This window comes from Glycine soja, chromosome 13 (assembly GCF_004193775.1).
Source record: "Glycine soja cultivar W05 chromosome 13, ASM419377v2, whole genome shotgun sequence".
NCBI lineage: Eukaryota > Viridiplantae > Streptophyta > Magnoliopsida > Fabales > Fabaceae > Glycine > Glycine soja.
In genome coordinates this window covers 18,552,072-18,578,275 of record NC_041014.1, presented here as the reverse complement: position 1 = coordinate 18,578,275, position 26,204 = coordinate 18,552,072, and the positions used below count along the sequence as shown (strand labels likewise).

Below are 26,204 nucleotides of genomic sequence, written 5' to 3'. Positions count from 1 at the left end.
AATTGAAGTTTCTATGTTAGGTTACTCCTATATGTGAAATTGTAGTAATTGAAAGTTATAAATGACTAAAATGGTAAAGAAAGATGTAAAGAAAAACAGTAAAAAAAGTTGTAAATGACTGAAAGAATAAAGAAAATTTGTAACAATTGAAAGCAATAAAGAAAAGTTATAAACCGTTGGAAAAACATAAAGGGAAATATGTAAATAAGAGATAATTGACGAAAAAATAGTAATTTAATTGATTTGGTCATGGTCCTCCTTTACATGAGTTTGTCATATTTATTAAGTTTTGTAAGCAAGTGTTAGCTTTTTACAAGGCAAGTTAGTTCTTTCCTAATAATTACCTATGATCCTCCTATATTTTGGAAGATCATATATTACATGATCTATGACCTTCCAAAATATAGGAGGATCATAGATAATTATTAGGAAAGAACTAACATGCCTTGTAAAAAGCTAACACTTGCTAAGCTATTGACTTTTGTTGAAATTGTGGTCCCACATTTCCTAGAAATGTAAGCAAACAACTATTATTTTCCATTAACAAATTCTCTTATTGTTTAGGAATCATTGATCCACATGTATTTGTCCTTTGGAAAAATATTTTCTACTATATTTCACGTTCAAATATTCCTTTAGACTTGGTTTTCCATAAAATAGGAATGATTCAATTCTTCTGCTTGAGAAGACATATGTTAGTTGTTAACCGATAAAAATTAACTGTTAGTTTGTCCACTAACAGAAATAATTGTTAACCATCATACGTGATTGTTTTAGGTGTTAGCCATTAGAAATGATTATTTTAGTTTTCAATCATCTTTAACATTAAGACCATCTATAATTCATTGATATGAATTAGTCAATTATCATCTACTGAATTAACTATTAACTTACGATAAACAATTAAAATAAACAATTTTTTTGGGTGTTAATAAATTTTTATTATTTTTTGGGTCAACCTTAAGGTAAGGTTAGAAGATATTTACTTTTGGTCCGATCCAAAATAGTTATTTATTAATAAAATTTAACTATTAACTAATTAGAAATTGTTTTATATACTATTTTTAAAATAATTATTAAAGTTTTATAATATCATATATGTCAATCTATTATAAATAATAGTGTTGCAGTTGTTAAATTATTAATGTATTTAAATTAGCTGTAAAAGATGTATTTAAATTAAAATTTTATCAATAGTCTCTTATATATATTTTTTTGAAAATAGAAACAAAACAGAGAGGGGAAATAAGACGTGTCAAGAAACATTGCATCTAGGCCTCATGCATCCCATCTCATACACAGTCAGAAAACTTGGATCCTGCGGCCCACACTGAGCTGGAAACTGAACCACGATTCTTTCAAAACCACAAACACAAATTTCTTCCGTTAAGCATGTATAATCAATATATATATATATATATATGATCTAATGAAATTCATCTTTGACAAAAATTTTAATTATTATAGGAGTTAATAAAATTTGAGTTTAGTTTTTATATAATATCATTCTAAAAATTTTTTATATTTCCCGTTAGTATGAAATAGAGATAACTATTACAAAAATTAATAAATTTATTGTATATAATAATTTAGTTTTATTTTTGACTGCGTATATTTATTATAAGACAATCATGTTAATTAGATAATATTATTATAAATGATAAAATTCTTCTTCTAATATTACATACTTTTTTTTATAAAAGGAGGAACTTTTGGGGAAAAATATCCTATGTTAACACTCAAAACCACCTCACTAAGCATCCTTCAAATTTCATTAAAAAGGACAAAGTGAGAATAATTGGAAAACTATACAAAAACTCAACCTAAACAATCCATAACGAGACTAACAAAAATTTTAATTGAGACTCGCTTTCTTGTTACGAAGGAGTTCGTTCCTAACAAAACTTGGAACAAAGTCCCACCAACAAAAGTCAATATGAGAAATAGCCTACAAGAACATCAAGGTAAGAAATATTCTCCCTATAGATGTGAGAATAAACCATAGGAATTGAACTTATGATAAAGTTAAACAAATTCATACCAAATAATTTTCATATTCGATAATCCATATACAACAATTTGCTTGCGACTAAACGATAAACGCAAAACTTCTTATATCGGATGTACAGACTTTTTACTAAAAGATTTAACATACATAATAATTTATAATTAGCTTATAATATAATTAAAATGCTTTTTTTTACAAATACATATTATAATATAAGGTCACTTATTATTATTTTTGTATTAATCCCCTTTCCAATGTACTCCCCCTCTTGCTGGCAGGCATCTATTTCCACGTAGGCAACCCAATCCATCCAAAACCAACTCTCAAAAAGTTCCAAAAGAAAAAAAAAAAGAAACATTGATAGACACAAAAAAAAGTTGACGACAAAACAAAACTGAAAACACTGAAGCCAAGCAAAAAAGACCAAAAAGCCGAAGTTGGGGAACTCGTTCCACAACTGAAACTCCAACGACCACCACTTCCAATAGTTCAATTCGTCATCGTTCTCTTCTCCCCCAACACTCTCTCTTTGCCACTCCTATTTAAACCCCTCTCTCACTCTTCACACCCCCCAACACCGCACCATGACTCCCTACATTTTTGGAGTCGTCGTCCCTCTCTTAGTCACTCTCATCATCCGCAACAACTCCAACCCCAAACGACGTCGCGGCGTCCCGGTCGAAGTCGGGGGCGAACCCGGTCTAGCAATCCGGAACCGCCGGTTCGAGGCCCCGGTCCAGAGCGCGTGGGAGGGGGTCGCCACGCTGGCGGAGCTCTTCGAAGAAGCCTGCAAGACGCACGCGGAGAGGCTCCTGCTCGGCACGCGCGGGGTGCTGCAGAGGGAAGTGGAGACCGGCCAAGACGGCAGGTCGTTTGAGAAGCTTCACTTGGGGGACTACGACTGGCTCTCGTACGACAGAGTGTTCGATGTCGTTTCGGGGTTTGCGTCGGGGCTGGCTTGCATCGGCCATGTGAGGGAAGAACGCGCCGCCATCTTCGCCGACACGCGCCAGGAGTGGTTCATGGCGCTCCAGGTTCTTCTGCTGCTGCTTACTCCATGCTTTCCTACTCTTACAAATTAATGGGCCAAAAAAATTATTTTTGTTTAATAATTAATAGGTTAAATTATTTTTTTTTCTGATTTATTATTTAAGTTCAATTTTGCTCTCCAATTTTCAAAATGTTTCGATTTGATGCTTTCGTCTACATAAATTTTTTGACGCCTTTAGAAAATGCACCTAAATCGCCACTTGGTGAAGGTTGTAAACCGTCGAGTGTAATTTTTTAAATTTAGACACATCTGGTTTTTTAAAAATCAGAGGAATAAATTAAAACCTTAAAAAATTAAAGAATAAAATTTAATTTAACCTAATTAATATATTAAAATTGGCTTAATTCTACTTTTTTGAGTTTCTTTTCTTTCTATTTTTCAATTTCGTTAATTTCATTTTTTCATTTGTTATTGAATTTGATTCTTCCACGATTCTGATTGAATGATTTTGTTTTATCAATTAACTTAACATATACTGCATTTAAGAAAATAAAATACAGTGATATTTAATGAAAACATTGATGTTGCGACACACTAAGTTTTAATGTCAACATAAATGTATTGGTGCGACAGTGTATTAATGTCATGTTAATATTTTTGTGGTTTATTAAATTAATTGATGAACTAAAATTACGTAGTGGGACAATCAAATTCTTAGAAAAAGATTATGGGATTTGATTCACGAAATTGAGAACTATAAGACATAAAGTGTAATTTCTTTTAATTGAGAACTATAAGACAATCAAGTTATTGATAACTCTAAAAATACTTATAATTATCCAATTTTGAAATAAAAATATTTATTACGTCTAATTGGAGGGAGAAGTGGTTTGACGTACTTTTGCTTCTTCAGGGTTGTTTCAGGCGAAATGTGACAGTTGTGACTATGTATGCATCATTGGGAGAGGAAGCTTTATGTTACTCATTGAATGAGGTTTTTGTTACTCCTCTTTGTCTCTTATTTTTCACACGTCTCTGTCTGGAATGTCTTGCTAATTGCTATATGATATATCTCCCTGAATCTGATTATGCTTTCTACACACTGATAACAACCCAGTCAATTTTATCTTTGGATAGATAGAAATTTGCCACATTTGTTTGTAAATATGATGTATCACTTTGAGTGTTTTTAACTAGCGGCCATGGCGGAATGGTGTGGCAGATTTTTTTGCCAATCACCATAGGCAATTTGTGAAGGGAGGCTTGCCATGGTGGCGCCCTAAGGTGCAATGGTGTGTTTAAATGGCGGAATTTTGGCCTTTTGTCATGTTTTGCCATCTGGCATTGATAACACTGATCACTTTCTTAGCACTAGTCCCCGTATATTACATGAGTAAAAGAAGGAAGAAAGTGTGATTAAATTTCTAAAGCAAATCAATCTCTTCTGATGTATGTCGAATAATAGCTTTACGACAAAAAGGCCCGTAGCAATAGTAATGGTGATCTGCCCCGGACACTAGAGATGCTATGAAGACAATTCTATATCACAACAAATGTTAATGTATAAAATGCTCCTTACAATTTCTCAATCCTCTTCAATCCTGTACACCAAACACATGTTGGCTACATTATTAGGTGGCATAACATAAAAAAGTACAATTTAAACAACTACTTTTCAGTTCTGTCACAACTGCTTTTCAAAAAATATATATAAACAACTAGTAAAAGGCTATAGTTGACTCTGTAAGTTTTCTAGAGAAATCAACTGACATAAAAAGTTCACAATTGCCTTGTGTGCAAAGTTTAATATCACACAGCTCCTAAACATAAAAGTAATTTTGGCATTTACAGTTTATTAGATAATTGAAATTTGAATCTGTTTCATATATTTATTAATTATTAATTTAATCATGCTTGTTCTCAGTATAATGATATACTTTCTGTAACTTATTTATGGTCCGAGTGGTTTACTGAAATGCTTGTGTTTGCCATTATTTAAGTTTTGTTTACTCTGTGTTTTGTTATGAACTTACTTTCATAACCTGTGCCAGACAGAGGTTACAACAGTGATTTGTGGGAAAAAAGAATTGAGAACACTTGTGAACATTAGTGGACAACTAGACTCAGTGAAACGTGTGATATGCATGGATGATGATATCCCATCTGATGCCTCTTCGATTGCATATGACTGGACAATCACTTCCTTTGCTGAGGTTGTGAAACTTGGCAGAGAAAATCCTGTTGATGCTGATTTACCTCTTTCAGCAGATGTTGCTGTTATAATGTATACAAGTGGAAGTACAGGATTACCTAAGGTGAAAAACATCTTTGGGATGTGTAGCACTTCCAATTTCAATTTTTTAAATCCTTTTACTTGATTGACTGTTCTAAATTGTATTTTGGATTGGACTATAATTTGTTTTCTTTCTTTCTTTTTGTTCCCTTTTCATTCTCTTGTTTATATTGATTTAAACTATTTTTCGGTCCTATAGTTATCCTCATTTTAAGTTTTAGCCTTTACACGAGAAAACTGTTGCAAGTTTTAGTTCCTATGCATAAAAGTTTAGTTTTGGTCCCTGTTGCTAACATTTTCTGGCAGTGTAAAACTGCCACTAAAGTTTTCTGATGGCGATAAACCATCACAACAAACCGTGTAAGGACTAAAACTTACATTTTGCTTGTATAGGTATTAAAACCTAATATGGAGATAACCTTTATACTGCTACGCCATTTCCTTAATTTCTTTCTTTTGCACAGGGTGTGATGATGACACATGGCAATGTCTTAGCTACACTCTCTGCTGTGATGACCATTGTTCCTGACATTGGGACAAAGGATATATATCTTGCATACTTACCGATGGCTCATATCTTAGAATTAGCAGCTGAGGTATGTGGATATACTTTTCTTGAATAAATTCCAATAATATTTCTTCTATTTCCATTTTCTTTTGTTCTTTATTCTTTTATTTCTTGTTTTGACAAACTTGCCTACATGTTAGAATTTGATGGCAGCTGTTGGGGTTCCTATAGGATATGGATCTCCTCTGACCTTTACTGATACTTCAAACAAGATTAAAAAAGGAACAAAGGGGGATGCTACTGCACTGAGGCCAACTTTAATGGCAGCTGTGCCAGCAATTCTTGACCGTGTTCGTGATGGAGTGTTCAAGAAGGTACTTTGATTTGAGACTCATGTGATTTGCACACTTATGCTGCATGCATCAAGAGTATCATGTGTGTGTTAGAAACCTAGTTGCATTGTTTAAATAAACTTCTCTATAAGCACTTTTGTAGGAGAAGGAAATGAGAAGGTAAAATGGATTGAGCTGCTTGTATAAGCCAAAATCAACTTATGCACTTATTTTCTATAAAAATCAATTATTTATTTATATTTAACTTGTCCAAAAGCTAAGGTACATAAGTTAATTTTAGCTTATGGAGAAGTTTAATGCATTTTACTTTCTTATTTTCTTCTCTTGAAAGTTGAAAGTGTTTATGGAGAAGTTTATCCATATAGGGCCTAATCGGGAAAGACTGAGGACTTAAAAGCTTGTCAATGCAGGTAAATGCAACAGGAGGATTGCCAAAGAAGTTGTTTCATTTAGCCTACGCGCGGAGGTTGCAAGCAGTTAATGGTAGTTGGTTTGGAGCTTGGGGCTTGGAAAAGGCTCTTTGGGATTTTCTTGTGTTCAGAAAGGTCCGAGCAATTCTGGGTGGTCGTATCCGTTTTATCTTGTCCGGTGGTGCTCCCCTTTCTGGTGATACCCAGAAGTTCATCAATATTTGTCTTGGGTCAGTCTTGTCATCATATATATACATGTATATTTCAAATAAGAAATATTTTGATTGTAGAACTATGTGAGTGAAGAAGAGTACAGGATAAAATATTTTCCTAAAAGAAACTAAAATCATTAAAAACACATAAGTCATATTAGACAAGAAGACAAGTTAACTCAAACCTAGACAATCTCTCTGCATATATTCCTTCAAAGTACAAACTAGTCAAACAACAAAGCACTGGCATTCTGCTCCAACCATATGCACTAAATTGCAGCATGCATAGATATGTCAAATGTTAGCTTATCTTTAACTTTGAAGTGAAATTGTTGATATTTTAAGGTGGTGTCTATTTAACGGTAGTCAAACTTGTTATAACTTTCAACCATTTATTATATTATGCTCGTTGAACATTAGAGCTCTAAACCTAGAGGACCAAATTAAGAATGAATTAGACTTAAGAAATATTAGTTGATTGTTCTATCAACCTTCATGATGATTTTGACACAGCTTATTTTAGAGAAATAATGTTTCTTTTTTCTTTTCTGATATAGTTTTTGAGAAAAAAAAGTGATTATATAGTATGAAAAAGTCAAGAATTTAGATAGGGAGGCTTGCAACAAAAAGTTCAAATATGAACTGTTCTTTGTGACCTATGAATGATATGTTATAATTGGCCTTGATAATTGACGTAAACAGATAAAACTGAAACTTTTCTGTGGGTCAGCATTTTTCCTTTTTAAAATTCAATGTATCTGTTATGTGTAGAATGGCATTCTAAAGGATCTATTACTTCATTCACTTTTGAGTGTTCAACTAAAGGAAATATTTCTAGCTTTTACTGTAGTGCTTTTTCTTTTTTGCTTTTTGCGTTTCCTTTATTATTCTTGCTGTCATTTATAATTTATGGTCATATTCAGTGCTCCAATCGGTCAAGGATATGGTCTTACAGAGACTTGTGCTGGTGGGACATTCTCTGATGTTGATGATACATCTGTCGGCCGTGTTGGACCACCTCTTCCATGCTCATTTATTAAGGTAATTATAGATCTGATCAATTTTATCTTCATACAACTTGAATGACACATTTTTTATGATGGCTTGGGGGGAGGGAGTAATATGGTAGCATGGTAGTTTGATCCTATGAATTCTTGCAAACTACTGAAACCTCACAATTAGCCCACTCCTAATGGCTTAACTTCAAGGGTTCTTACACATGTAAATACTGATATTTGTTCTCTATTGTTAAATTATACGGGCTTCCTTTCATACTGCTATTTAATGGAATCATACTTCTCAATTAGGTTTGGAGAATTTACCCTTTGCAACTCATACCATGACACACCATTAGCATAAATGCATGATTAATCTTCATTTTTTGACTTAAGATGTTCCAGTACTACCATAGACATTAGATAAGCTGGACGATGGCCTAGGACATACAGAAACATATAAGATTGGGAGGAATGAATAAAGACCAATTGAAGCTCTAGCGAGAAGAATGTTAATTAGATGAAGAATATGGAATAAAAATTTAATAAAATGGTAGAGAGAGACCATGAAAATTTATTAATGAAACTATTAAAATGGTCTTTAGATCTTAATGGCTTTTCTGAAGACTTTTTGACAACATAATTTGTTATTTTATCGATGTAACTTTCCTCACCTATGAGGGAAAGGCTTTTGTTGTTATAGTTGTAGAACCGTATATTAACAAGAAATATAGCATGCTTAGCATCTATGATCTTCCTTGTATTATGATGCAATGCAAAAGAGGCTTCAAGATTGAGTCATGTATTTTTCTTTGGTTATCTAATCATGGCAGTATACTTTTCTTTGTGGTATCCTTAAAAGAATATTTCTCATACTAACATTTGATTTTCTTACCTCAGCTAATAGACTGGCCTGAAGGTGGATATTTAATCAATGACTCACCAATGGCCCGTGGTGAAATTGTAATTGGAGGTCCAAATGTCACTCTCGGGTATTTCAAAAACGAAGAAAAAACAAAAGAATCATACAAGGTAAGCTTCAACTCTCTTTTCTCTATTTTTCAGAGGGGTAAAAAGACAAACTAGGATAATGTATCACTTCTGATTTTCCACTGCTACTGTAAAAATTCTGCTTAGTCAATTTGAAAGTTATATATGCTGTTGTCAGTTTTTGTGTTTTTATTTTTATTTTATGTGGGGGGAGGAGAGAAGCTAAAAAGGTACAAATTAAATGTTTTTACTTTGTACTTTTTCTGTGAAGGTTGATGAAAGAGGAATGAGGTGGTTTTACACTGGTGACATTGGGAGAGTTCATCCAGATGGATGCCTTGAAATCATTGATCGTAAAAAGGACATTGTTAAACTACAGCACGGAGAATATGTCTCCTTGGGAAAGGTATAGATATTACTTTTATTAGTTCTTTTTAGATTTTAAAAGAAGAGATGTGTTGTTCAGAGGACTACTTAAACTTTTATTGCTAGGCTCAATATATAGAGTTAAAGTGTAACGGAATACTAAGAGTATCCTAATACTAAAACAAATATATATAAGATTAGAAACATAATAAATTTCTAAAAAATAAATTATCTATTTTTAAGTCGTATATATTTAGACATATTTTCAAGAACTTGTAGCGTACACCATTAAAACATTTTACTATATGACTAATTTATTAAATACAGGTTGAGGCAGCTCTTATTGTTAGCCCCTTCGTGGACAATATTATGGTTCATGCTGATCCTTTCCATAGTTACTCTGTGGCACTTGTGGTGGGTTCTCAGTCCACATTGGAAGAATGGGCTTCAGAAAAAGGAATTTCTTCTTCCAATTTTTCAGAACTTTGCACGAAAGAAGAAACTCTGAAGGAAGTGCATGCATCACTTGTAAAGGTATGCCATCTTGTCAAAGTCCTATTAACAACTGAGTGATAATGATTCCGAATTAGTTTCAGTTTTTAGAAGGTACACTTGTCTTAATTAAGCTCATTATAGATTAAAAGTTTACTTAGGCAACTTTTGAGATTAGCTGATTAACTTTAGAGTTGCATCCAAAATTATCCCAGGATATGGTTTTGTGAATAAGAGGCAAATTTAGAATAAAAATAACTTCATATTTATTTTGTACAAAAAATAATGTGAAGTGGTTAAAAGTTGCAACTTGGAACTCATTTATGCTCCACCCCACAAATTTTGGCCACTTCTGTTGCATGAAACTAAGTTTAATTAAAGTTATTTTTTACCCTCTACCAACCATAAGTGAAAATCCAAAACTCTTCATCCCACTTAAATTTTGCTTCCCTTCCTTTTTATTCTATCTTCCTTCTACTACTCAAACAAGCATAACCTTGATGGATACAAAAGTGATGTTGGTGGAGGGCAAGGGAGGAAGCAATTCGACATTTTGGATATGGATATGAATATGATATATCATCTATCTCGTTCAATGTCTTACATAGCTTTTATCATCGGGAAAATAGTGATCCTCCTTCTCATAGAAGGGTTGGAATGTGTTGTTTATCGTGACTATGAGATTGACATTTCATTTCGTTATCCTCTATCCTCTATTTAGATTTAAACCAAGGAATTGCATTTAATCATGACAAAAAGGATCAACTGAGTGGGCACTTTCTAATTTATGCATGATTAAAATAATTATGATAAATAATGAAATGAATTATCCACAAGTTGTTGGTTTGGATCATACTGAAGTTTGTCCCCTTAAGTAATTTTTCGAATTTGAATCTTATGGATGAAAAAAAATGTAATTGGAACGGGAGATCCCATAGTGTAATGTCATGAGGTAAAAGTGAGAGTAATTGAAAAGACAATGAAGAAGTTAGTAAGTTACGAAGATTTTGCTTATGTGGTCTAAAAGTAGGAGATGAAGAAATTGGCATGTCTACTCCATAGTCCATAGCTGTCATTTCATCTTTCTATACATTTATGTAGATTTAGTAATGTTTACTTATATGAATTTTTTTTACTCCACATGACATGTTAGTAAAGGCCATAGAGATAAGCGTGCTGTGCATGTTAGCAAAAGCCCCTAAAAGACAAAGGGACCTATATTAGGCTGTAAAGCTCATTTCTAACTTGAAATTCGTACTTCATTTTATATCTTGTAACGTACCTTACACGAAAGATGTCCCACTCAGTTCCCTATTATTAGTTAGTTCTGTTCGGCGTAAGTCCCAAATTTCATAATTAAAAGAATAGGGTTTACATGTTTTCTAATATGCATATATTCTTTGAATCAACATGCCATGTGTTGCCGCTATTGTTGCAAATTCTGCCCCATTGTTCCTCTTTTATTATCATGGTTTATGAAAGAGTTGTGTTATTCTTACAATATATTTTCTTAAAACTCAAATTTTCTCTCTTACTTTTATATCTCTCACTTAATTGTATAAAATGTTGTAAAAAAAATAAAGTAGGAATAAAATTTTTCTTTATGCAACCTTCTGCAGGAAGGACAGAAGGCTCGTTTGGAGAAATTTGAGATTCCTGCAAAAATTAAATTGCTTTCTGATCCATGGACTCCTGAATCTGGCCTAGTCACTGCTGCTCTCAAACTCAAGAGAGAGGCCATAAAAAAGACTTTTGATGAAGAACTTTCTGAGTTGTATGCTTCATAGGCTTAGGACACTAGTTAATCTTTTTACACCTTTTTCCCATTTGCATATAGCAGGGGTTGAGGTGAGGAGAGGTTTTTGAATTTTTTCGTTGCTAATCATTTTTTTTTTTCATTTGAAGTTTATCATGCACAGTGAGGCTTGTTACGTGCAGAAGGCCAACATGTTGAATTTACTTTAGTGACAATGTAAAATGAACTTTATTAGACATTATTGTTATAGAGTTTCTTCCAGAGTAATGAGAATTCAAAGGTATGCATATTTGCCCCTTTTCCCTTTTACAAAAGTTTTGTATTAAAACCATCGGTGTACCCTGATTCCCCTTAATCAGATGGAAGAAAACCAAAAGAAATGTTAAATTAAGACTTTGGTTGAGACATTGAATTACTTTTAATTTGGTTATCATTGGTTCCTTCATAAAAATACGTTGACAAATCAATCCTTAATGTTTGCCCTAATTAGAAGATTTTTTTTTACTGAATTTAGAAGATTGTTACTTTTTTATTATTATTACTTTGTTAAATGTTTGCTTATCTAAAAAAAATTGTCAAATGTTTGAAAAGTCTAGGTCTTATGACTCAAAAGTCGTGTAAGAACGATGTATTCTAACGGTTAGTATCGATTGGTTAACAACATTTTATTGATGAATATACTTTGATGTAAGAATCCAATTAAAAAAATTATATCACAATAAGAACTAAATTTTAATATAATTTAGTTTTTCAACACGTGTATAAAATTTGAGTTAGGATGGTTTGAATTGTACTTATATCTTAATAACCTTATGTTTTAGACTAAAGAATGCAAGCAAATTCAGTCATATATATATACACGAGAGATTAACTTATATTAAGAATAACTCTTTTAATGATTGTAATAAATTATTAATCTTATTCATTAGATTCTAAGATAATAAATGACAGGTATGACAATGGTGCGGGGTAGGTTTAGTCTCCCTCACTCCTACATCCCAGACCAATATTGTTGTCCCTGATCCCCCACTGAGGTTAAAAAATTATACCCGTCCTCGACCCTAGTTGGGTGTCAAGTTTCCACGCTCCGATCTCGTCCCTGTAGAGAATTGTTTGACTAGCACGATGAAGGACAAAACAAGATGAAGTTGCACAAATAATGACTCGATGAAGGAGGTAGAAGGGCCTGACACTACGATAAAGTTATGTGGTCACTAATCGTGAATTTGCGATGAAGGAGGCACAAGATCAACACAACGAAGGAGACACAAGAGTGGCACGACGAAAGAGGCACGACACAACAACAACACGATCGCAACGAAGGAGGCCCACTAGCAATGCAATTGTGATGAAGGACACAATTTGAGAGACGAACGACCCGAGAGTGAGAGGAGGTGGCATAAAGAGAGTGAGAATCAATCTTTTTATGTATTAAGGTTTAGCCTATTTATGTAATTTACTTATTTTAATATCGAGGTGAGGAGCTAGTGTGGGGTGGGGATCACAATATCCAGTCTCGTCCCTGACTTTCTCAAGTGGGGAAAACTCGACCCCAATCAACTTGATTTTTTCCTGTCAAACTCGAGGTGGGTGTGGGTGGGTCCTCGTAGGTGTGGGTTCAATTGCCATACCTAATGAATGGTGAGGATGATATATATATATATAAAAGGAAATTCAGGATTTGCTTGATAAAGAATTTTTAATCCAACAGTTAGTTTTAAGAAAATATTATTCAATTAAAAGTAATAGAATGATGTAATAGTTGTCAAAGTTACACTCGTGTAATTTGATTCTTCCTTATATATATATATATATATATATAGATCATATATGCAAAATTTTATATTAATCTAAAATTATTTGCTACCTCTTTCATATAAATTAAAATTAACGTAATATAAACATTTCAAAATATACTAAAATATGAATAATTTAATTACCTTTTTGTTGTGGTTCAATTTTAAAAAAATTTGACACAAACGATACTGGTAATACGTAAATATAATTCAACGGTTATATAAATAAAAGTTAGATTCTATATCAAGTTATAAAAATGATATAATAATTGTTAAAATTAGACCGGTGTAATTTGCTCTCTCCTCGACCTTTACCTTATTTCTTTGAATATTGATCTTCATTTGTTGCTTTGCAATTTTCCCCTATTTCTTCAACTGCTTCGGCATGTCCTTGACATTGAGTCTTTTGTTCTGCAAGCATCTTCTTCAAATCTTTTACTTGTTCATTGTGCAAATGAATTTTTTCTTGTTATGATACAATTTTCTCTTCAGCTGCTATAACCGTCTCATTTAGCTTTTCTACTTGTGAAAGATAACATTTAACATCCACAGACTCCCAGAATCTTAGTTTATAGATTTTTTCAAATCACCGGTGCAAGCCCAAAATTTGCACCTCCTACTTTCCTACAAATAGTATACAAAACCAAAAATCCTAAAACAGGAAACAACATAAACCATGTATGACAAGAGTAAAAATTCCTCACACTCCACTTATCACATTGTCAAAATTTCTTGTGTGGATGCTTCTCAATTCGAGATGTTAGTTGAATCACCGGATTTCTGCATCGACAACGAATGCCATCGGACCCAAATGACAACGATGAAGTTCCCACCAATGCCATGGTCCTCTATAGGCTGAAGCACATTCAACTCGTGCAAACAAGAAGGCAATGGAACCTAAGAGGCTTGAACGAAGGTGACAAATGAGTATCAAGAAGATCAACTTCTCTATCTCTCTAAATAGACCTTCAAGGGAAGAATAAGAGACTCAACCCCATTCTCAAACGATAATATTTTCATTAATAGACCCTCAAATTCTATTTTTATATTTTTTAACTTATTAATTATTGACATCCATGTAATAAAACATATCATCAACTTACTATCACATTTAATCTTACATTGACACAACATGTAAGTAACTGATATATCAAGTTAATAGACATGTCAGCAGTTAACAAACCTCTAGTAATGATAGGGGCATAAATCAAAACTTTTCAAGTATCAGAGAGCAAATATGATTTTTTTTTATTTGTTAGGGATAAAAACCAAATTAAGATATATATTAGGGATAAAAAAATATATATTTTAGCCAAAGTATTACTAATGAAAATTGTATTTATTATATAAAAAACATAAAACTGGTTCAATGTTTGCTTCTTAAAATAATTTAGCCTATTGTGGTATATTTAATGTTTTTATACTACATAATTGTTGAGACTATGAATTAACTTATGAGAGATTGTTTTAACTAAATCAATGATCTCAAGTAAGAGTATTGAATATGTAACTATTAAATATTTAGAGGAATTTTTTTTAGCTTTTGATAATTTTTTGTAATAATTATTAACATCTTTTTGTGGAACTTTGAAGATAATTAATAAATAGTAATGTTAATGTAATCATTGTAAAAATGTATTTAATAATTGTATTATTTCTTAATTTTTGATTATAAAAAATTATTGATACAAGTAGTTCAACACTTAAATTCCTTAACCTAAGGTTTGAGGTTTGATTTTTGATTTGGGTATAAAATTACAATTTGGAGTTACTGTACTTTATCTCAAAATGGACGGACCTAGTGAGAGAAGGATTAATAGAGTGAAATAAAAAATCCTAAATATCTCATTGGTTAAACCAATTTTTTTTATTACTATCCCTAAAATTTGAAATTTAATTTAAATAAATATTATTTTTTAAATAAAATAGTTAAGATCTTTTTGGAGTAGCTACTACGTACGGTAGCACAGTTGTTGCTATTAACTCATTTTCCTATGAATACTTTATCGAATTAAATTATTATTTTATTGAATGGAAATAATTTTATGATTAACTTCAAACATACTATAAAATATAAAAATAATTTCTAAAAAACATAAAACTAAAGGTATTATTTATTAGACATTTTTTATCATTTTATGTGAAAAATATATTCATTTATCAGCTGTATCCAAATATATAGCTAATTTAAGAATAATGACAGTTTAATAATTTGTTGGTTCTGCTAACAAGTATTATAAGAGAATTAAAGTTAAAAATAATCAACACAAATTTTATTAAAACGCATGATTGGATGCATTAGAAATCAAGCTACACGAAATTGCATTAATAACACTTCCTCTTTTCATCTTTTATTTCTTAGTAATGATATTAAACCACCTTTGTAATTATCAATCTCTACCCTAAAATTAACCATGGATTTTTTTGTATCACCTTAATTTGAAGAAGGCTAATTCAAAGACAATAGTTAATTAAATATATGGAGGTAGAAATAGTCGGCCTTGATTTAATAAAAGAAGAGGGGAAGTAAAATATTTCTTTAGGTGGATCTCAATGAATAGTCTCGATATGCTATTGAGATGTCTTAATTTGTAATATTTTATTTTCTGCTTTTTATATATGTTATCTTTTGAATGCAAAATGTTTGGAATATTATCAGATATTAAACATGAATGCTAAATACCTCTTCATACTACTACTTTATTTTTCATAAAAAGAAAAGTAAAAGAATGAATGAGTTTAACTTTTTATTTATTCATAAGAATTAAATACATTATAATTATACATTCTGCTGGACCAAGTTTGGACCCTAATCCAAGTTTGGACCATTGAGTGTGACCTTAAGCCAACCAGATCTGAAACAGTCCCTACATCCTCTTCTCAGCCATGTGATTTGTTTCATGTACCTTTGAGATTTTTCGGATGTTTGTCATGGACAACACTCCATTCTTCTAACCCTATGCTACACCCCATTTTCTTCTGTTTATTTTTTGCTGAGATTTTCCATTCCCTCTCTCTCCAAAGGCCCAATTAATGCACTGGTACAAAGTATGTGATGTAGAGGATGTGAGTACATGTAGTGGTCAATGGTCATAACCTTGTGTCTGCGACATGTTGGTAAAAGGAGCAAGGGATTCATACGAATTATTAATAACTACTGTCATTGACACGTGTTTGACACGCTATGCACACAATTTAATCTTGCCGTAGGATTTAGATTTGTTAGAATTAAAAATTAATAAACAAATTGAAACTAGTAGACAAAGATCAAACACCGTTTAGATTTCAACAAATTGGATTAATAATAATAATTTTTTTTCAAAGTTAGAGTTCATAGGGTTCTTTAACCTATCAAGTCAAAGACTAATCTTGTTTATGATATATGACTAAAGTTGATTGTACACGATGAGAATCAAATACGAGTTCTCTCATCAAATAGATCATTTTCATTCATGTAAACATAACGAGACTTTATACTATTATGTCAACCCTTTCGGTTTTAAAAATACTAATTATGTGTTTGAATTAAAGTTAAAAACATGTTAAACATAAAACACATATTCTAATGTATCAAACTAGCATAAATTTTATTAAAATCATCCTAATAATTTGAGTTATTGAACCGTACCCTCTTAGTCTCAAATTAATTGATGCTTAAGATTTTTTCACATAGACTAAAAAATATATTCAATTTATCAGGGAATAGTTTACTAAATTATCCCTTTTCTCCTTGTTAATTTCAATAAATGTATTACTCTTTCGAGCCCAAAAATGACCACAGTTTTAACATTAAAAAAACAAATCAAATTCGTTGATGTTCTTGTATTTCAATGAGATATTCAAACATCTATTTCAATTTTACTTTCTAATAAATATTTGTCTTGAAAGATTTAATAATACATGGATTTTACTAACCAATGTCTTATAATGTTTAAGAAATTAAAAAAAGAAAGTATTATAGGAGAGCGAAAAAAAGACCACAAATAATATAATTTTACACATTTCAATAAAAAAAATTCTCTTTTTAGTTCTTTAACAAGTGCTCTAAGGATATTGGTCAACATTTGTCATAATATATTTATTAAAATTAAGAAAGAAAATAACGGTATTTTAGTAAAATTATCCTCGGATAAATATTAATTCTCTTTGAATACTTATTTTCTTAATCAATGTAAAAAAACTTAAATATTACTTATTTTGAGATGAAGAAAATATTAAATATTACTTTTGTTCATAAGATTCAATTTTAAAATGATTTTTGTTTCTTTTTAATTATAAGACTTAATTTATTATGTTTTTTTTTGCTATAATTTATATTGACATACATGTAGAAGAGAGAGGAAATCATTGATGACAAAGATAATTTTGTATAAATTTAAGATAAACTTATGATTATTAATTAAATTAATTTTTTTTAATCTTAATTAATTAGATAATAAAATCTTATAAATAAAGAGCACAAAAATTCAGATTTAATGATCTCACGCCTCACTGAATGTTTTACCACACTAAATCTATGTCAACAATTGTACCTGGGAAAGACTTAATTTGTTGCTAGAGGTATGACTACGAGCAAGAATTTATTCTGTTTGAAAGTCTGTGCGGTGGTCAAAGTTGTGACTTAAATGTTTGAAAAGGAAAAGATAGTAAAGGTCAAAGAACGCCATTTAATTTTCCTCCCCAAAAGCTTTGGTCATTGTGTTCCTAGATTCAAGGTATTAGTTTAATTATCATTTCATAATTTAGCTTATATCAAAGACGTCGTTATGATGATATTCTGCAAATAATTAAGGATCTTAATTTGAATGTAAAAAAAAAAGCATTTTAATTTGGACAGTATGATGATTCGAGAATGATTTGCTATTATGAATTTTTTATAGTATCATTTTTCTTAATATTGTATGTATTTTTCATTAAAGATAATTCTATTATCCGATAGAATTATTATAAATGAATGAAAAATTATTTTTATCAAGTATATTAATAATTGTATATTCAAGATTTGAATTTGAGATCATAAATTAAGTTAAAATAATCTTATATTAATTAATTTTTAAGTTAATAATAAATTTTATTGATTTTTTTTGTTGATCATAATATTGATATTAAATATTCGTGACGAGTCGTTGGCAATGGTGATCCTAGCATAAAGATGAATATTTCCTCTCAAATATTATATATGTGGATGACAAAATTCTTTCTTTCTCTTTCTCTGCATATATAAATAATTGTATGTTGAAGATTTAAACTTGAGACTATTAATTAATATGAAACAATGTAATGCTAGTTGATTTAGATGCATGTTAGTAGTGAATTGTATATCATTCAATGTAAATTACAATTATTATAACTAAGAATACAATTAAAATAAGAAATAAAGTAATTTATAACAATAAGATATTGAGTTAAATTTTGTTTTAACTTCTTAGCATTTTTTTAACTAATTCAAGTTGGACTGGGTCAGCCAGATGTACTAATTAAATCGACAAAATTCTCCCAATGATTAATATTTTTAGTGCCTAATTACAAAAAATAAATTTCTTAGTTAATTAGATCAATAAATATTGGTAAAGATAGTACTCATTTAATGGGTAATCTTTCACTTACGTTCTAATTACACTAGTATTTCTTTCTTTCTTATTTCTTTCTATTTTTTTTAGAGTTTAAATACAATTGATCGTAGTTTAATTTTAATTTATCATGGTGCAAATAATCTTGAAAAAGAAAAGAACACCGGTACACAATAATCAACCTAAGTAAGCTAGTAATAAATAAACAAAGAACTTTCATAGATTAATAAATACTCTTTAGCTAGCTAGTAGTATAATTCGGTTAGAATATCCTTTTCATGTTGCTTGTTTGGTATGCATAATAAATGGGGAACCCAGGCCAATTTTGCTGCATGACTTGTTCAAAATTTGTAAGCTTCCTCGTAGTTTCTATATCATTTGGTGCATAAAGACAACGCCGTTGTGGATTGTGGAGACTAATGGTAGTATTTTATTAGTGAAAATCTTCGATCTTATTATAACCAACGACATTGCCGGATCCGTTTGCCAGAATCATTGTCGTGCTCCAACGGCGGAAACATAGGAGAACATAGAGAAAAATAAGAAAGAGCCATATAAATTAATGAAAGAGAAAAATATCCTTTATGAAATGTCAAAAAGATAAGATAAAAAAAAAAGAGGATGTAAGCACTTGAGAACACTAGAAGAAGGAAAATTATCAATGCTAGGTAGGTCCCATAGATGAGAAGCTTAGTCTTAGCACCAAAGTAAATCTCTGTTCCCTTTCTTTTGGCATTATTGCAGAAAGTCAGAAAAAAAAAAGTATTGCATGTGATAATTTTGATAGAGTAAACAGTATATGTCTTGCTAATGTAATAAATTGTTTTTAAATTATTAATAATATTTATCTTAAGAAATGTATTTATTAGAATTTATAATTGATTCACATTATAAATTTGTATAGATTTACAATATTTACAAATTAAACTTAATCGATAAAATTTTCATTGGCCATTTACAATAAGCTAAGAAATTCCAAATTAAACTGTTAATATAGAAAACTTAGGGATCATTTGATATTCAGGATATGATAAAAAAAAATAAGAGTACGTAAGATAATAATATAATAGAATACAAGTAGAATATACTTTAATTTTAATTACTTTTTTTTTTGGTACACACTCAAATGTATAAAAGTATTTGAAATCATGTAAATCACAAGAAACAAAATAAAAATCCCAACCTTCACCTAGAATCATCAACTGATATTCAATAGTATAAAAATAACATTTTATTATCGTCGGATCTACATCAGTTCAGTTGTTAAACATTTGATTTAGAATATGAAACAGTTATACTTTAGTAATTTATGTGAATATCAATTTTTTGCATCGGTTAAATGATTTAACCAATGTCCAAAAGAGATTTTAAAAACCCTTTGAATTAAAATGTGTGTTTTCTCAATTACTTCCCAAATCCTCTTGTCTTTGTAGTTTCCTCTCTCTTTCGTTGAAACCACCTATGCTGACCTTTTTTCTTAAATCCACACTTTAGCATTCCTAAGTACTTTAATTAGCATTCTAGCTCAAATATTCCACCCTTTTTCTTGACAGAAGCGTTCCCAATACACATCCAACCATGAACTTGAGATGACGTACAATGTATCAGAATGTATCAAATCCACCTTTTTTTTTCTTTAAAATTGTTAAATCCTTTAGCCACGAACTTCTCCACCATAAAGATGAAGTTCCCAAACAACTTATCTACATGTTCAGTTGAGAATTGGTGTGAAGGGAAAAAACATTCCAGAAGCGAAATAGCCAGCATCTTTGTTGACAATTGGTGTAGCATTCTTTGAGCTATTTAACAACCATCAGACCTATGGTAGGTGTTAGTTATAGGAAAATGCAAGAAGGGGGGGGGGGGGGGGGGGGGTAAAGCTTTCATAAAAATGTCTTCAACAAAGATCTGTTTACCAAATTTTAATGCTACGAAAATAACTCTTTTTCTATTAATCAGTCACTCCACAAAAACTTTAAAGAAAAAAAGAATCTATAAAAGATATAAGGAAAGAGATAATCACACAAAGTTTCATATTTGTTCGTCTTAACACGTGACTATGTTGAGATTCTTTTAAGAATAATGATGTTTGATTATTAAACTTTTAATTAATAGTGAGACAAAATAATTAAGCCAAAAAATTATCTTATTGATGCGTAAAAATAATACTTATACAAAGATAAGTATATGCTAAGTAGTAGTGATAAGAGACTTAAGTTTGGATGTCGAATCTCCAGAGGACTAATTGCATTCCCAATTAATTAGTTTTGTAAGTAGGCAATTTAAATTTATCAATTGAAGAAATATGTTTTTGATCAATTTACTCTTTGAGAAAAATTAAGAAAAATTAAACCAAAAGAATTTGGGAGAAAACAGTTATTATGAAAAGCCTAGGATTATGTGTTTATGCATACCCATTTTTTCCAATTTATTTCTAATGAATTTCCAATTACATTAATTATCAATATTCCCCTAATTCAATTACTAGCCTTTGATCTAGGTCTAATAACGCTCATTGACCTAAATCAATATTTAATTGATTATAGAAATATTAATTTAGGTCAAGGGATAAAGTTCTTAACTCACAGGGATGATCAATAATCAAATTTATCGAAAATTACTCAATCAGTTTGATCATGTAAGTTGGTGTAAAACAATCTCTTCGTATGTCAACTAATTACATAGATGATCATTAGTATGCAATTAATTAATTTTTAGAATGATCAATTCCAAATTAATTAATGTTAAAGAACAAGAAAAAATAATTTAAATTAATAACACCAAATTTTTTTATCAAAATAAGAAGAATACAGAAGTGTTGCTACATCATAATCCTAGTCCAAAAGGGACTAACCACTCATGGTCTTGATAAAGCTAGAAATCCTGAAAAAGAACATGAAAACAACAAAAGAGGAATAAACTTTGCAAGAAATGATTCCTGTTGTGATTTCAGTAGATATATATATATATATGATCTCATAATGCTCTTCTTTCTTAGCAAACTCCAAAAACATGCTCAGAGGATAAAGATGAGGGATTCTCTTCAAAACCTACTATTTAGAGGCCTAACTTAACTGACTAACAGTGCTGATCAACCACGAATGTGGATCGCTATCCATGGTTGTGGATACTGATTGCTTCAATATTTGATTGACTAGAAAGGATGATCGTGAATGTGGATCCATGACCGTGATCAAAAAGTTGACGCTGATATTCAAAAACTCAATTTTCTCCCAATGGTCGTGATTATTGCTCACGACTATGAGTGATATGTGTGTCATCCATGGTTGTGGATATTGCATCCATGGTTGTGGTTCTTCAAGCAGTGTTAAAAACTCTTTTCAAAGATGAACAAATCAATCCATTTTCACTTAGATCCACTTGGGCGCTTGTTTAAGACAAACTAACATTATTCCATGAGTTTTGTTTGACCAAATATGATAAAATGTATGAACATAACATAAAAACTCACATACAAAACACTATCCAAATTGAATTTTTTATTTACTATCCTTGAGTACTCACTAAACTATCTAAATTAAATTTGTAACGACTTTTACCACATATATGTATTTATAGATTTTTTTTATTGTTATCTCAGTTGTGCTAGAAGAAAGAACCACTATGAAAATACCTTAACCTTTTGTTTGATATAAAAGAAAAAAAAATGAAGTAGAAAAGATGATTTTCAAATTTAAATTGGAGGAAAAGTGAAAGGAAAAAATTTAATTTTTTTTCTTTTTAAGTTAACTTTTCTTCTGATTTTAGTTTTAATTTTTCTTCAACCAAACAAAAGAAAAAATATCGTTATATGTTTTTTTTTTCTCACTTTTCTTTCCGTCCACTTTTATGGCTTACAAACGGATTCTAAAACTCAATGAAAGTGAAAATTAAACATCTCAGATAGGATCAACCCTGCATTTTAAATTAAATCAAGGCTAAATATAATACTAACTGTGTTTAGAAGAAAGAATTGCAAGGATTTTTTTAAGACTGAAAATATCATTTTAGTTGAAAATTATAATTAAAATCCTATAAAAGCAATAAAACTTTTGAAGCAAAAAGCCTATAATTAAGGAGGGGCAGTTTTATCGCATTTATCTCGGTTATAATCTCTTCAGCTGCCGTATATAACGCTATTCCATACCATAGAGGAGTAGTCTACTACATTACATTTCTGAATCACCCTGCACGCCAGCAAAATAGTACAAACAATATTTTCTTACAAAAGATTTTACAATACTATTTTTTATTATTATATGTATCATTTCATTTCATATTTCTTTTTCTTTCCTTTCTCCTTTTTACGTAAGTATAAACTTATTGTACAAATACAACTCATCGAACAATATTACATATATTTGTCTAGGGTCATGATGAAATTGGTTAAACAGTAAAAAAATTTATATCATATTTAATTTTTATTAAAAAAAAATATTTTCTAGAATCTCAGATCACTGGGTCCATGCTTATGATTTTTCATTCGGTTTCCCACCTATATATATTCTCAACAATAGCTCACACTATATTTCTTTCTTTAATTTAATTACTTAGCAGTTCACATCATCACATTGGAATTGGCCTTTCATTTTTTCCTCCACTCTTCTTCTTCTGCCCTCTCTCCTCTCCTTATTGTGAACCAAAATCATGAATAGAAATGCACACAATAAGGAGGAAAAAGGTTGCTGCTATTTCCACCCAAAACAAGTGGTTGTTGGAGTGTGCCCCTTGTGCTTGAATGAGAGGCTCCTCATACTTGCTGCAAAACAAGACCATCATAATCATCATCACAGGCTTCAAAGTTCCACTCAGAGGAAGGCTTCAGCTTCTATTCACAAGATCTTTGCTTTTGGTTCTCTTTTCACTCGCCACCAATTGAAATCGCACAACTATTATGATCAAGATGATGCCTCTCCCAGCCCAGAAGGAAAGACCTTATTTTACTCATTAATGCCTGCTTTTTCTATTGTCAAATTTTCTTATCCTTGTTATTTTTATTCTTCCTCCGTATATGCTTAATTAGTATGATTTTTAGGCAAATGCTAGCTAGTAAGCATATTGGTTAAAGAATTTAAAATAAATTTTTTATTGGATACATAAAATTGTGTGATCACAATTTTTTTGATATTTTTGTATGATTTTCACAATAAATATTTTTCACCAATTAAAAAGAAAGGAAAGATTTTCTTGGATGGGATTAAAATTTATGAGTGATAGCATTGGTGGGAGTTTTTCTCTTCTTTTTTTCTTGCTTAATGTTCATGGTGGGTGAAAAATTGCTATTAATTGATAGAGAATTAGCATAGAAGTGCATGTGTGTATCTTCAAGTGCAAGATTAGATTATGATGACGATGAAATTAAGGTCAAAAGCGTCGCTGCTAAGAGTTCCAAGGGTGAAGGTTTTCAAGTATTTTCATTATTTAATTCTTTTTTTCCTTTTTTTTTTATCAGCCATTTCTTTAATTATTCTTCTTGGCGTGGCGTGTGGGAGTCATATGCAAACGACAAGTAGAGCATTGTGACACTGAAAATATATTGTGTAAGATTATAGATTTGTTGAAGGATTGAGTTACAAAACAAATTATTGGGCGAGATTGTCATTCATGTTTCTGCCATACATGTATGCTAGTATAATTGAAGATATACTACATGTCAGTGTCTAATAAAGTTTCAAGAAAAAATGCACCAACTAAATTTGATTACGAACCCTCTTCTAACTTTGATAAAATTGATCATATAGATGCAGAAGTTGGTGTGTGCGTGTTTATTATATTAATTTAGAGAAAATCTATCTAATTATCTTTTACATTTGCTGGTTTTGTTTCTTATTCTGTTATGTAATCTTACATCAAAACAGGTATGTCTTATATGTAATAGTACTACATAATTTAAAATTTAAACCAAATCTAAGCCTAATTTATAATTTCGTTAATTCTTTTGAAGAATTTTGTATTTTTTTTAGAGTTGAATGGTTATACATTAACAAAAATTTGAATTCTCTATAACATTTCTCTCTATAGTCCTCTAGAGCCATCTCATCTCTCTATATTTTCTTTCTCTGAATCATTTAACTTCAACCTTTTATTTTCCCTCTCCTTTTCCTTTTGTATTTTTCGCTACAGAGACAACATTGCAACAAAAATCTGTACACCCCTGACAGTCAATGAATCAGAAATAATAATTAGTGTGATTTTTAAAATAATTATTATAAAAATAAATAAACTAATATTATTTATGATTGAATGACAGGATAATATCAATCGGTATATACTTATTTTTTAATTATTATTTTTTATGTGGGTGTGATTTTTTTTATTTTTATGTTTTTTGTAACTCTACAAATTGTAATGACAATGTGGAATTGCTTAAACTTTTTTCAGACTCATTCATCTCAATGAAATTTGAAGAAAATGGAGTAGCCTCATGGGAGAAGAGCACCAGCACCAATGCCATCTCAAATATCTCCAACAAGAAGGTGTGTGTAGAGAGGCAGGTCCTAGACAAGGACGCCAAGGAGAGCAAGAGCGTGGTAGAGCATGGCAAGTCAAATAACGCGTTTAGATGGCGAAAGCGTATTGGCCGTTTGGTCCACTTTATCCCATGGAAGAGGTCTAATAAGGGTGGGGGTGTGGGTCACGTTGAAGGAGTGAAGGTTAATAGAAAGGGTTGGATGAGAACGCTGACAAAGAGGAAGACCGTGGAACAAAAGGGTTAAAAAAGAAAGTCACACCAACACTTGCTTTTCTCTCCCTCTCACCCTTTTGTAGGATTGGGGTTACCACTTACTACTTACTACTTACTACTACTACTCAGTGTGGATGTGAAGTTATAACAAACATAGTATAATACTATCTAGAAGGGGGTAGAGTAAAAAATAGCTTTGTTGATTGATCTCTTGAAAATGTGCTTTAGAAAGATGAAAGTTAAAAAAAAAAAAAAAGTGAGTGCTTTGCATGCTTTGAGGACTTATGAGAGGTTCTTCTAATTCATTTTTGCTATGTGTTTTTTTTTTTGGTAATTTTTTTTTCTAGTTGTTATGGTATGGGCAGTACAGGCTAGCTGTAAATGAGATAACATTTGGGTGTTCCTTTCCATACGGCACTGCAAAAAACAAAACCCATGTTAGGTACCCATAGTGGGAAACAAATTAAGCACAAGGGCCCTATAAACATTGTGCTATAGGGCTTGTCTTGATAGTGGCAAAATGTCTTTGCCTCAATTTTTAAAATAAAATTCAAATTGTTTTTCATTCAATTGGTACATGTTTAATTTTTTAAGTAAGGTTCTAGGTTTAATCTTTTCTATATTGAGAACATCTTGAATATAAAGAATTAGTTTTAACATTTGCGAATATTTACCACTCAAACAAAGCATGGTTGTTTCCTAAAGTATAGAAAACATAGTAGATTACACTTATGGCTAATGAGGTTTTAAGAAATTATATAATTTTTTTCTTCTATTTT

The 26,204-nt window shown here is 30.8% G+C and overlaps 2 protein-coding genes across 2 annotated transcripts; both read left to right on the top strand.

Annotated features, from left to right (window-relative positions):
• The first annotated feature begins 2,386 nt into the window (after positions 1-2,386).
• LOC114382260 (long chain acyl-CoA synthetase 9, chloroplastic-like) lies at positions 2,387-11,670 on the top strand. Its single transcript, XM_028341550.1, has 11 exons — positions 2,387-3,042; positions 3,913-3,993; positions 5,051-5,314; positions 5,757-5,888; positions 6,001-6,174; positions 6,564-6,793; positions 7,699-7,816; positions 8,671-8,802; positions 9,032-9,166; positions 9,454-9,660; positions 11,238-11,670. The coding sequence occupies exons 1-11, from the start codon at positions 2,593-2,595 to the stop codon at positions 11,403-11,405; spliced, it is 2,091 nt and encodes a 696-aa protein (XP_028197351.1). The 5' UTR covers positions 2,387-2,592; the 3' UTR covers positions 11,406-11,670.
• An 11,601-nt stretch (positions 11,671-23,271) lies between these two features.
• On the top strand, positions 23,272-25,995 carry LOC114381192. Its single transcript, XM_028340387.1, has 2 exons — positions 23,272-23,667; positions 25,122-25,995. The coding sequence occupies exons 1-2, from the start codon at positions 23,388-23,390 to the stop codon at positions 25,454-25,456; spliced, it is 615 nt and encodes a 204-aa protein (XP_028196188.1). The 5' UTR covers positions 23,272-23,387; the 3' UTR covers positions 25,457-25,995.
• Positions 25,996-26,204: the final 209 nt, after the last annotated feature.